This window comes from Candoia aspera, chromosome 15 (assembly GCF_035149785.1).
Source record: "Candoia aspera isolate rCanAsp1 chromosome 15, rCanAsp1.hap2, whole genome shotgun sequence".
Lineage (NCBI taxonomy): Eukaryota > Metazoa > Chordata > Lepidosauria > Squamata > Boidae > Candoia > Candoia aspera.
In genome coordinates this window covers 14257811-14271911 of record NC_086167.1, presented here as the reverse complement: position 1 = coordinate 14271911, position 14101 = coordinate 14257811, and the positions used below count along the sequence as shown (strand labels likewise).

Genomic DNA, 14101 nt, shown 5'->3' with positions numbered 1-14101 from the left:
GAACGGGCTCTGTTTTCAATTTCTTTTAGCCCGTTTCTACAAGCCCAATGCGTCAGACCCTCTTGACTCTTAAAGAAAATTCTAAAAGTCCAGGGGCAAACTAAAAATGCAAACGAAGAAAGCAGAAAGAAAAAAAAGAAGCCCACTTTATATTTTATACTTATCGATAGTGGCTGGTTCCCTAAGGAATTCACTACAAGGAGCAATACAAAATATTCTTGTACGATGCCACAGCGTCTCTGCCGTAGGAACAGAGGTGCGTAATCCGTATTGCTGCATATTCTGCTGAGCAGAAAATATTGCCTTTCCTTTATTTTCTCATTTTTACTGAAAAAAATTTTACGTGAATAAAAGGAACATGAAATAAAACAGAGCTTAAAAAAAGATGAAAGAAAAAGTGCAGAAAAGAAAAAAAGAAAAAGGTGATAGAAAAAAGAAGCGACTTCCATCTTCTTTACAGCAGTTAGAAATTTATTTTCTCTCCTCCCCCTTTAAAATTTCTTACACAGTTCCCCTCTCCCCATATTCAACCCTTCAAATATTGTCTTTTTCAAAACAGATAAATCAGACATGGTTCCCCGTTTACAGGACCCCACTTCCCCCCCAAGCCGTCACACTTACAGGTAGTCCTCAACTTATGACAATTGGGACAGGAACTTCCTCGTCTAAGTGAGGCAGTTGTTAAGTGAGTCATGCTCAATCTTACGTCATTTTTGCACCGGTCGTTAAGCAATCACTGCAACTGTTAAGTGAATCATGTGGTCGTTAAGCGAATCCGGCTTCCCCCATTGACTTTGCTTGTCAGAAGCCGGCTGAGAAGGTCCCAGATGGTGATCATGTGACCCCAGGATGCTGCAACCTTTGTGAATACATGCTGGTTGCCAAGCCCCTGAATTTTGATCACGTGACTGCAGGGAAGCTGCAATAGTTGTAAGTGTGAGAACTGGTCGTAAGTCACTTTTTTCAGCACCGTTGTAACTTCTAACGGTTGCTAAATGAATGGTTGTAAGTTGAGGGCTATCTGTACTTGATTCACAAAGGACTCCAATCCAGGATTACAGACATGTCCCATCTCTTTAGCCTTACCTTTCATTCCCCGGCTGGAATTCAGATAACAAGGAGGGTCTCCGGCGTTGCGGGTGCCAGAGAGATCCTGGGGGCAGGTGGGAAGGGTAATCTCTGGGATGGTGCTGATATTCCAACAGACCCACATCCTGGAACAGACAGAATGAAACCAAGTTTAGAGCTTAGGATCGAAACCATTACCATATCGCCAATACTCTGACGTGAATTGCAGTGATTCTTTTTTAATACTATATTTCACTTCGGATGAAACAGCCAAATAATTCTCTGCTCATCACACTGACATCCTAAATGGTAATTAATGTCGATAGATGCTTTTTCTTTCCTTTCCTTTCTCTCTTTTCAATACTCTGGCTAAATAATAGAACGTTAATCGTCTCCCATCACATCATATAAACCTCACTGCACTGAAACAACAGCATGTATCGAGATAAAGAACAATACAATAAAAGGGGAAAATAAATTTTAAAAAAGAAACTGAGTTTAGAGAAGGTTAGGAAGTCCCTGTTTTAAGCTCTTGTGTCGCCTGGAGCAAAGACAAGGAGGACCAAACTTTCCTACACAATTTGAAAACCCAAAACCTCTTCCCGTGATCTTTTCGGCTACCATGCAGTTATTTATTTATTTTTCAAATTTTGCTACCTCCCATCTCCCCCCAGAAGAGGGCTTTACCCTGGGAAACTTCTTAAACCAACAAGGGTCATCAACACCCTTTTCTGCAAGTCTGGATTTGCAAGGATTGATGGCCATCCAAGCTTTGGGGTCCTTCACAAGGACCAGAAGCTTGTCTCCCTAGGGCCAGCCCACCATAAAAGAGGGAAGGAGCTGATGTCAGTTCTTCCATTCCCTTCAAGCATATCAACCCCACCTTTCCAACAAAAGGTTTGCTCAGCACAAACAAGGATCCTTGAACAAAAAAAATGATTTTTTTTTCCTCCTGTCCCCAGCCTACCAACGTCTAGAACAAAAACCTGTTCTGCACACTGCTGGTACACATAATAAAATGCCAGGATGTTTTCCTGGCTGTGAAGCCTGCCCAAGACTAAGAAACCCACGCCATATAGGTCCAATACTACTTTAATTGTAAAGTTAGAGTAAGAGAATCTTGCAAGCCTGAATGTGCTTCCCCTTCCCTCCCTTTATCTTTGTGTGAACCAGGGAGGAGCTTGTCTGAGATGTTTTCTTGTCTGAGACAAGGGCAAGTCCCCCTTCCTCTTCGCACTGAAGATGTTGCCCAGTCTGGCAATGAAATGTCTGCAAAAAAACAACCAGGCTCAGAGAGCACCAAGGACGCCACAGTTCAACCCTGAGCTGCAAATATTCGCTTCGATGTTTTCTCAAGTTACTTTCTTGGCCCGGGCTCAAGCGCCTCTTGACAGTTGCCTTGCTGTTGGTTCTTCCTCCTCTTCTTCAAGGCCATTCCCTGTGCCCTCTACATCACCTAGCCTTGTCCAACCACACTGGCTTCTGGGGTCTTCCAGGAAAGCAAGGCAAATGAGAAATTTTAATGGCCAGCCCTCTTATTCCCCAAACTCTTTTCCTTTCTCAGTGCCAGAAGTGGAAACAAAGGGGTTGTGGTTTCTGCAAGCTACCTCTCTGATGCAACAAGAAAGGAAACCCCCAATTTGAGGAAGCATCTTTGCCCTTGTGTATGGGAGAGTCTGGAGAAATTTGAGGCATGTGCAAGGCTCCGAAACCTACACATATAGGTCAAAACTACTTAGAAAAAAAAAGGAGAACTAAGGAAAACCCCAAGTCAACCACCATTTGGTCAAAAGAGAAACTTCCTCAAAATTAACTGCCATCTTTAGAGTGAAAACCGCATCAACTGCACCAGAATATCCTCCAGATGCCAACATCTTGGTTGGGATTTCCTTCCTGCTCTTCTTCCACTGCTTGGTCATCCCTGTTCCTGCCTTCCTTTCAAGGCACTGCAACCTGTGTCAGGACCACCACCACCCCACACTCCATCTCTACTCTCCCACTCCCACTGGGCCTGACCCTGACCCTGTGTCCGGATGTGCACTTCAGACCCAGCCACAGCTTGCTTCAGCCACGCTTCCTTGAATAAGCTACAACTGGCTGGCTTTGCAAAACACCTGAAGCCCCAAGTCATGGTTGACCAACCCAGTAATGGCTGGATTCACCCAACATGCTAACCAAATCAAGATGCAAGTGGAATGAGGCCTACTCTACTGCCCAATTAAGCCATTCCTTAATTCATACACTCTCTGGTGTTCTAAATGCCTGGAGATGCAGCCCCATTCATCTCAAAAGCTTCCATGGAGTGCCTTTTGAGGTAGGCAGAACCACACACCGTGTCGTGTGAAGAGGGGAAGAGGCAAGTCAACCAATGACCTACTGCATGACTTCCTATGCTCAGTTGATACTCTGAACTCATCCCCATGAGGCAAGCCTCCTCCTCCAACAGACAGCACCCTCTCTGTTTGACAAGCCAACCTTTTTGATAAATCACGTTAACCACACAGTGATCCTAAAGTTGATCCCCAAGCAGCCTACAGCCCATCCAGGCACCTACCAACTGCACTTGGTGACCAATGGGGCTCCAAAAGATGTTAAAGGTGTTTGGAGGTTGAAGAAAACACTCCATCAACCATGTAAAGCCACCCAACTGGGCTGGCTGGCTTCCCACAGCTGTGAAGTCCTTGGCTTCCAGCTCTGAAGGAGCCCATTTTTAAAATTTCATGTCTCCCTTCCTCTAGTTAATTAAGGGCTTCCCCTCTCATTGGACTTTGACAGCTCGGAAAGACGGCCGGCCACTAGCTTTTCAAGGGCTGCCAACCGGCCAGGGAAATTCCAAGCAATGTCAAGGAAGTGGAGGGCCGACAAACGCTGGCAATAAATAAATAAAATCAACAGCTAAATTCCCAGAAAAAATGGTAACTGCGAAGCCATGAATGTTTGGAAAGGGCCAAGAGCTTCCCTGGCTTTTCAAGGGTGTAACTAAGAACCATGTTCCAAAGGAATGAGCTGAGCCACAGCAGACTCTCCACTCATTCATTTATATTCGACTGCAATTAAGTTAAACTAACTACAGACGTTTACCTAAGATTGCACCCTTTCTGTTCATTCATTTTCGCCTTTCACTACACCCAGTGCTATAGCCGAGCAATAAGCTGAACAGCCCCAAAGCTTTGGGATATGAGTTTTTGGTATAAAGCTTGAAGTTACAATTAATATTAAGCCAGTATTAGACCAACTTCTGCAGAGGTTAGGAAGGGACATGGAACCTGGATGGGCCATGGTCAACATTTGGGGGACTCTTGGGGAGTGGGTGGGTGGGTGGGATGTAGGAGAGCTCTACCTCCCCACCTTTAGGCCTCTCCAACCCAAAATTGCCAGGAATCTCCTTTCCCTTCTTCTTCTTGTCATTTTCCCACCCCACCCTACCCACAGTCGGAAAGAAGAATAAATCAGATCTTAATTTCAGCTTTCACTTGGTGCTATCTGCAAATGAAGCTGGGGTGGGAAAAAAGGAACTTAATCTTGATTCAGGATTTGCTCTCTTCTGGAAGTGAATGGTGTGTGTGTTTATTTAATTTGACTTAGGTGCCACCCAACTCCAATCAACTCATTGGTTTTTCTGTTTTCACATTAAGCTGCCCAGATTCTTACGAACCTCAAAATTGCCCAAAGAAACAAGCAAACAAATAAATGAATGTAAATAAAATGGATGGATAGATAAATGGATGGATGAATCACTCAATTGAATTGTGCAAACCATGGGAAGGAATCCAGATCAGGTGGTTTATGTAGCAGCTACCGCCTTTTCTCATCCATTAACGGGATGAAAGGATCACACCTTCCCAGGCCGAATGATGGAGCTCTGTTGTTGATTGTGTTGGGAACAGACACACAAAACTCAGCACCTGCAAGACCAAACTGCCATGCGCCAAGGCCAGAAGGCTGCAGGTTGCACCTAATAACCACACAACCTTCCATTAAGTCTTTTGGTGCAATCAAGTGTGATGCCATTTGAAACAAGGCCAACGTCTGATCCCAGCCCAGCGCCTTTTCGATGCCCTGTGTGTACAACTAGGTATATTTGGCTTAATTTTGGAGGTTACGTGCTCTCTTTCTGTTACTAAAGTCACAAGTGGATTTCTCAAAAAATTCTGATTGCTATTTTAGGATCGGTCAGCTGCCCAGAGTCCAGAAAGATTCAGGCAGCAGATAAACAGCATAAATAAAAATTAAAAAATAAAATACCCCACTCCTAAAATTAGCCTACAGCCTTCCAGAAACAAGCAAAGGCTGAATTCTTCCACCAAGCTTTGAGGATGTGATTGTTCCCCATCACTATTACATTTGTGTTATCCCTGTTTTCAGTTTTACGAGCTGCCTTGGAGTTTGAGGTGTGCTTAAGACATGACTCCATGCTTGCACAGGGGACCTTTCGCCTCTCTCCTTTTTTTAAGGTTGTGGGTTAGCTTTATTTCCTTGTTACTTTTTTCTCACTGTGGACAGTTTTATTGAATTTTCTCTTGTAAGCCATCAGGAGTTAGAATTATTCAAATCATATCATCTCTCACGGTTCCCTGCCTCCAAGATCCTTAAGTTCCTGTGATAGATTTGTTGTTGTTGTTGTTATTCAGCTCAGGGGTTATTCTCGGCAAGTCTGACATTACAATGGGCTTGTTTTGATGTTTCTTCCTCTGCTTAGGTTGGAGGAGGACCTGCTTCGCTTGAGATCTAAAAGGCAAAGCAGAAAAACAAATATTTTGGTGGAATTCGCCCACCCCAGGCACTAAGCTTGCAAGAGCGAAGTCTTTCAGCCCCAAGTTGCGGGTGATGACGACAGCGCAGAACCAAGGTGAAAGTACGCCCCAGACAGATGAGCATCAGTAATTATGGTTATTTCATGCAGACCTCCCGCCTGCAAGGAGCCAGCGTCTTCGGCATTCCACCCCCAGGGGGTTTTAAACACAGCTCTGACCTCTGAATGCATTTCCGTTTCCAGAGCTTTATCTCTAGCTGGCCTGAAAGACATCTGAAATCAGACATCTGAAATCAGCTGAGCTGGACTTTCCTTGCAAATGCGGGGCTGCAGACCTTGGACTTGGTCAAGACTTTGTAGAGTAATTTGTAACAGCCACCTGTGCAACAGAGGACCTTCTTGGCCAAGGACTTGGTCCTGGTCCTCCAATCTTCGTAGTTTCCAGATGGATCTGCAAATATCAACCTCACGGCTTACCGAACAGGCTATCCAAGCTTCTGAGAACTGCAAAAGGACGCTTGCCATGGTGAACAGTCGACTCAATCCGGAGATCTCAGATCTCTGGATGGATAGGTCCCACGAGGTTTTGCTATCTTTTGACCGAGTGATTTTGATAGCACTCAGTGCCACACAGACTGTCCCAAACTGTTGAATTCAAAGCCATCATTAGAAGAACAACCCATTTGGGCGATTCTGGATATCATGCCAAGTTGGGGGACGCTAGACCCATATTAGCCATTTAGACCAAGAGAGACTGATCAGAATTTTTCTAAAGGTGTACACTTGCAGATCCATTCTTCTGAGAGAAATCCTAAGGACTGAATCTCATGTCCTTCATCCACGGGGCTCCAGCACCTCTCATTTTACAGCAAACAAACACATCTTCAACGTAGATGAGGTTCTACATCTCTTCCACCTCTCCCTCCCCATTTTAGCAAGCGGATTTGCAAATGGAAAAAAACCTGCTGTGTTGCATCAAAGCCATGAGGTCCAAAACAAACGAAGAAATAGGAATAAAGTCATTATTGCTCCCTCTGAATCATTTACGGCATCCCCAAAGACACCAGCACTGTGGCAAGGATAGTAAAGGTAAAGGTTTCCCTTGAGATGAAGTCCAGTCGTGTCCGACTCTAGGGGGCGGTGCTCATCTCCGTTGCAAAGCCGAAGAGCTGGCGTTTGTCCGTAGACACTTCCTCCGTGGTCATGTGGCCGGCACGACTAAACAGAACGCCATTAAGTGGTACCTATTGATCGACTCACATGTGCATGTTTTCGAACGGCTAGGTTGGCAGGAGCTGGGACTAGCAACGGGAGCTCACCCCGTCACGCGGATTCGAACCGCTGACCTTCCGATCGGCAAGCTCAGCAGCTCAGCGGTTTAAACCGCAGCGCCACTGCGTCCCTTGTGGCAAGGATGTTCTTCATCAAAGCTCTGAAGATGTTGGCCTCTTAAGGGACACCGTGGTGGATGAGTTAGTCTTCAAGGTGCTCTATTAGATGCATCCTTAGTTGCCTTGGGAAAACAGAAGCTCCCTGGGAACAAGGTAACTTGGTAGTTTACAAGGAAGGGGCAGAGTTTTATACCCCACCTTAATGATGACATAGTCTATAAAAATACCCAGTTGAGGGTCACCTACAAGGGCTGCCAGAGGGGGCAAAAACTCAGCCATGTCCTCCGGGTCCTGGCTGAAATCTCTGTGTTGTTGATCTTTTTTTTAAGTGGGACCCCAATCAAGAGAAAGTTGCACACCTCTGCTAGAGCCAGAAATGCTGGGAGTTCTAATGACACAAAATGACGAGGGGAGGGGGCACAGCCTCCAGTTCAGTGGGGTAAACTCTGCTCTAACACAAACCGCCTGTTCAAGGTACATGCCTTAGACGGCTGGAGGACCTCCAGACCACCAGGCAAGATTAGAGATGCTGAATTTCAATCCAAATAAAATATTCTCTATGGTTCCAAAAGCATTCCGGGATTTTGCTGAGCCTCAAGAGAAAATGAATTCCAGAAACCAGCCCAGCCAGCAAGAATCACTCTCTGGGCACCCCAAAGGTTCTTCAGCACACGGGGACTCTTGCCAAGATGGATCTGGGCATCTCTCTCTTCATTTCAGGTTGCATCTTCTGCTTCCCAACTTTGCAGATCCTGATGTGCAAATTGTTGGCTCAGTTTCTCTGATTCTGCGTAATTACTCAGCTCTGGCAGGCTAATTCTTTCCTGGATGTTTTGTGGAATGGGATGCAGCTTAAAAGCTTCTGGGACTTCAGAAAATGTAGAACACTCCTAAAAAGAATCTAGATTTGTCGCTATAAGGCCTCTTCACTAGCTTGGGAACGTGGCTTCGTTCACATGGTACATCTGAGAGATGATTAACCCTTTGTGGTTTCACCTGTTTTTCCCCAAATGCGAGGAATATTTGGTTACCTTCCGAAGAACCCAGGGATTGATGCCTTCGGTCTGCAAACTCCACCTTGAAACCAGTTCTAAAACTGAACACCTCTGGACTAAGTCTCCAAGCTGAAATCTTTAATCTCTCAGCCGATGCGGCCGGATTTCAAAACTCCCTCACTTCTGGGGCCTTTTTGTTGGTTCTGATGAAGGTACTGCCCAACTCCAAATTACAGAGAGAAACCACAACGGCTTCTAAAAAAGAGACGCACATCGCAGGTTGAAATCAAGGGAATCTGTCGGACATTCAGCACATATGGGTGGTTTCAGATAAGGGATCAGCAGTGTAAACACCCAGCCTGGGAGAAAAAAGTCCTTTTATTCTCCGTGACCAAGTCCTTGCTGCCAAGATCCAAACATGCATAGCTGAAGGCTTTTTTTTTTTAATTATTATTTTATTTTCCAGGTAGTAACTAAAGCCTGAGTGACCTCGTTTATCTTGGCAGACTGCAGAGATTTCCTGGAGCTAATCATGTTTTCTGTATCTGCTCGGGTAGGTGAGGGACCCCGGGCTGATGCAACTGGAGGAAAAAAGTCATGCAAGAGGAAAATAATTATTTTGCTTTCTGGAAGGGGAAAAAAAAACCTGATGTTTTTGCTCATGCTGTACAATTCTCCGGATGCCAGGGGCGAACAATAATAATGCTTTCCGACTTTTTGGCGGGGAGGCCATCCAAAGGGCCTGCAGGAGGGAATCAGATGAAGAAAGCGATGTTGCACCATCACGATGTGAGCTCTGCCCTTTTTTGCACACACATCGTGATGTCGTAGGTCTGGGCAAAAGGGGCGGGGCTTGCACATGGTTCTGAGACTCATGCTTAGGAACAAGGTCGTGAGAACCGAGGTGTGCAACACAATCTGATTTCCCCTTTAAATTATGTGCTCCCAAGAGTGGAAGGGACCAAGAGAAAACCTAAAGCTAATTTAAAAGTAATCTCATAATTCATGCAATTAACCAAGCACAGATAATAACATCTGCACACGTAAGCCTTTATCAATATCAGGTAGTCCTGGACTTACAACCACAAATGGGACCAGAACTTCCATCGCTAAGCAAGGCAGTTGTTAAGTGAGTCACGCCTGATGTTACAATCTTTTTGCTATAGTCGTTAAGTGAATCACATGGTTGTTAAACAAATCCAGCTTCACCCATTGACTTTGCTTGTCGGAAGTTGGCTGGGAAGGTCACAAATGGCAATCATGTGACCCCAGGATGCTGCAACCATTATAAATACATGCTGGTTGACAAGTGCCTAAATTTTGACCATATGATTGTGGGGATACTACGACAGTCGTAATTGCAAGGAGTGGTTGTAAGTCACTTTTTTCAGCATTGTTGTAACTTCAAATGGTCGCTAAATGAATGGTCATAAGTCGAGGACTACCTGTAATGCTTTGTTGTTTTTAGGCACTTCTCTTCTGTTTTGTTTTGCTCTACCTTGGCTTTCGTTTGTGAAATAAATAAAGGCCCTTTTTAAAAACAAACAAGCAGGGTTGCTATTTCTCCTTGACAGTTTATAAGTTCCCCCTTTCATGCATTGTTCCAGAAGGTGACATCACCGTGGCTTCCTTGGCGGATCTCAATAGCTAAGGGGGGCGGGGCTGGTTGGGATGGGGTTGGGATGGGAGACCAAGAAATTGGAGAAATATCTCAAAAGATGCCAAACCACGTCTGAGCCGCTGCCAATTAAATTATTTGGACATGGAATCACCAGGAGTCCAACACAATCGAAGGGGACTATTAAAAATAATAATTTGCGGCAACTTTGGAAAGGGCCGGAGTGGGGATGCTGGCCCTGGACATACAGGTTGGACACTCTACAGCAGTGTTTCTCAACCCTGGCCCCTTTAAGATGTGTGGACTTCAACTCCCAGTATCAATCAATCAATCAATCAATCGATTGAACTCCGAGAATTCCCCAGCCAGCCATGCTAAGGTTGTCTCTAGGTATCAGTCTATTCAGTTTCAACATCGTGAGACATTCTGGATCCTTATTTCGCCACCTCTTTTTGCAACTGGCCCCAGGGATGCTCTTCCTTCCAGGAACTTCCCTGTCTGCTTTTTAAATTATTCCCCTCGTAATAACTTTTGTGTAGTACAACTGAACCATTTTCCCCATTTTATTTCTACCACCCCCGCTTCTATCACTTATGTGCATCTTAACTCTTTCCTATTTTTGACTGCCACCAGCTCTCTTGGGCAAAACCTCCTTTGGGAAGGCAGGCCAGAAATAACCAAGAATCATCACACTGGCAGAGGGCCCAGGTCTTCGCGCAAAGGGGACCCTGCCCACGGATAGGGCAGAGAGCGTGAGGGAGCCCCATTCCAGATCCTCCCTTTTTGCTCCACAAGAAATCACAAAACTTCTGAGAAAGAATGAATGAAAGAGAGGAAAAAGAATGAAGGAGAGAGAACAAGTAAGAGAAAGAGAATGAAAGGGACAGAATGAATGAAAGCGAGAGAGAAAGGACAAGAAAGAGAAAGGAAAAAGAATGAGAAAGAATGAAAGTGAGAAAAAGAGAAAGAATGAGAGAATGAATGAAAAAGAATGAAAGTGAGAAAAAGAGAAAGAAAGAATGAGAGAGAATGAAAGAGAAAGAATGAATGAAAGCGAGAAAGAGAAAAAAGAATGACAGCAAGAGAGAGAAAAATGAAAGTGAAAGAACAAGAAAGAAAGAAAGAAAAGAAAGAAAGAATGACAGCGAGAGAGAGAGAGAAAGAAGAATGAAAATGAATGAGAGAGAGAAAGAGAGAGCCAGCCAGCCAGCCAAGATGTGGCCTGCCTCGCCAAGCCAGGGAACTCCGTCTTGCTGCCCTGATTCAGCAGGCACTAAAAACGGAGCGCCAGAGACACAAAGGGAAGGCCCTTTAATCCGACAGTGGTAGTTAACCGCACTTCCCCTCCTCTCCTAACACTCACGCGGTCCCTTCCAACTGGCCCCTGCACAAGACGCAAATCACACCGTTTGCCAGACGACGGCAATGGCAAGCCCCCCCCCCCCGCTGCCTGCCAAGAAAACAGCGCGGACCCCGTGGCACCTCTGCCTTAGAGAAGGGCACCAGCCGTTGAGCCGAGCAGGTTGTGCGCCGAGCGATGCCTCAAGGGAGCCGGTTCACAGACTCTTTCCCAGCAACCTCCTTTGAAAGGCCACCCCGAGGTTCTAGTCCTCGTGACCCCGAGGCCCGCTCTGCACCGTTTGCACGCCCGCAGAAGACAGCCAGCCCAAGGTGATGAGGCTCAATTTTTGGATAAAGCCAGACAGGAAGAGAAGGACAAGAAACTCACTACGTGAGGCTGGCTTAGCGCCATGGGGTAGGACATGGCGGGAGACGGGTAGTGGGCCTCTGCCCCTCGCCAGGTCTGGGCTGCGGGTTGCGTCGATCCAGCCATCGCCAAAGGAAGCGGGGGCCGTCTTCTCTGGGGGTCGCTCCTGCAAATCAGAGATGCGACGCACTACGGAATCCCGGAGCTCGGCCCCGCGATTCCCGTCCTGGCCATGTCACGTCGCACCTGCAAGGGAGACAAAGGCAGCCCGGGTTAGAGTCCGGTCGAAGAAATGGGGGGGGAGTCTGAGAGAGATAAATGGGGGTGCATCTCCCTCCCTCACCAAAAGTCCCAGCTTTAATTCTCGGTCCAGAAAAAAGGGGACCACAGTCTGGCAGGAGCCTCTGCGGGCCACCTTTCCCAGAGATGCGTCCCCAGGTCCTTGAAAGCCCGTGGGGCTGTGTGCACAAAACAGGGTTTGCTTCAATTTTCTTTTGCACACGCCTGCATTGGCCAGAGGGGCAAACGCGAGCATTTGGCTGGTTTAGTGCACACCCCCAAATTAACATAGCCTAGAGACTGCATGGGTTGGGGTCAAATAATAGTTACCCGTGATTGTAGGCAAACCCGAGTTGGCCAGTGGACTTGGACTAGGGTGACTCTGTGCACTAAACAATGGTTTGCTTAGCCCTGTAAAATGCAGGTCGCCGAGGATGCACAGCACCCTAAACCAGAACTTGGGGTTGATCAACTGCAGGTGGTCAGTTCATGAATCCCACTAAGCCAGTGTTTCTCAGCCTCCGCCACTTTAAAAGGGGTGGATTTCAACTCCCAGAATTCCCCAGCCAGCCATGCTGTTTTGGAATACAGGTTGCACAAACTGAGCATCTGGTTAACTCCAAGTTTTGAAAGCCATCTGGCAAGGGGAAAATTCACATCTTCTTCTCCAGAGGCACGAAGATACGAACTCTGAAGCCTTCCACAGATGTCACCTTGGGGTCAAATCAGTCGTTGTCTAAAAATTCACAAAAGGGCCAGATAAAAGGCGATAAAACCAAGCTTCTGGTTTCTTCCAGTAATTTGGAAAGATAACGCTAGGAAGCTGTAGCATGCATACACTTCCATCAGCGGCTGCTATTCAGCAGCAGGTACACTGCCACTACACCTGGAGGTTCCACTTCATTCATTCATTCATTCATTCATTCGTCAGATTTTTATCACCACCCATCTCCCACACACAGGGGACCCTGGGCGGTTCACAATAAAAACCTTGGTGTCCTGACTAATAGCTGTTTACCAGGATTCCCTTTTACTTCCTCCTCCCCTGTCCGTTTGCCAAACACCGTGTGAGTCTCAGGGAAGCAACTCCTTAAATTAATTATTTCTCTTTCCCAGCTGGGCAATAACCCAGTCCGTTTAATCGCTTGAGTAACCTTGATTAACCTTGGCGCCAGCTGTTATTTTCTCAATCCCTCCCCTGTGCCCCACTCAGCCTCCCCTTAGCCGGCTGCCAAGGATGATGGACGCTGGAGTCCAAAACATCCAAAATGCGCTAGATGACATTTCCGTTTTACAAATCCAAACAAACAAACACCTGCTTTGGCCTGTGATCCCAAACCTCAAGTGGAAAGGGTTTTTCCAACCTTACCGCAGGATTATTTCTGCAGAAATGGAAAGATGGGGGAATGGTACAATAACATCCGTTCTGAGAGGTGCAAAAATAAAGCTTTTATAACCTGCTATTTTTCACGGACCCTTAAACCACTTTGCTTGCAGACGACGGCACGCTGGGCTTTGTCAGGATTTCTATGAAAAGTCACCCAGCTCTCCGGGTGCCCCCTTTGACCACCAGCTGCTTAAATAAGCATGAAACTCAGATCCCAAATTAACTCTTAATTATACAGTGCATCAATTGGCCAAAGGGAGATAGCAAGGCAGACCCACACTCTGTTCTTCTCAAAAGCGCTCCTTTTTAAAATTTTCCCTTCAAGGCCATCACGTTGCAGCGTTGAAATACTATTTTTTTTGTCATGGTTTTCAAAAGGGAAGCACGACAGGAAGTTGAACCCACCACAAACAGAACTCTGCTTCCTCTGAATTTTTTCCCCCTATTATTGCATAACAAAAGGACTGAGCCACATTCTGCACACTGTCCCCAAATCCATTCATGAATATCCCAGGGTGGGGTAGCTGGAAGAAGTTCCCTCACCGGTTGAACTTACGCCTGTTTAAAGATCTTTCTCTCCAGTCCTTTCAAATCCCACCCCCCCCGAAAATCATTTACCGAGTTTGGCAAAGCAGCAGCAGCAGCAACCACCCATTTTCCACCCAAGCCCCCCAGTGAAATTCAATTTTTTTTCAAAGGCTGAACTCACAAGACATCTCACAAGAGGAAGCAATCAGGCATTGTTTTAATCACTTTAAAAACCGAAGGAATTGTTTTTGGCCACCCAACCATGGTGAGTTGAACCATGGTGAGTTGAACCATGGTGAGTTGAACCATGGTGAGTTGAACCATGGTGAGTTGTGTGAACAGAGACATTCTTGTTCCAAGAAGATTCAGGAAAG

General features: G+C 46.1%; 1 protein-coding gene across 1 annotated transcript in view; it reads right to left on the bottom strand.

Annotated features, from left to right (window-relative positions):
* Positions 1-14101, bottom strand: part of NCOR2 (nuclear receptor corepressor 2) — a 157949-nt gene that overhangs the window by 111955 nt on the left and 31893 nt on the right. Inside the window, exons 2-3 of the mRNA XM_063315670.1 lie at positions 11555-11779; positions 1087-1214 (exon numbers count right to left, since the gene is read on the bottom strand). Coding sequence (XP_063171740.1) covers positions 1087-1214; positions 11555-11659 — 233 coding nt within the window. The 5' untranslated portion in view covers positions 11660-11779. The remainder of the gene's footprint in view (positions 1-1086; positions 1215-11554; positions 11780-14101) is intronic.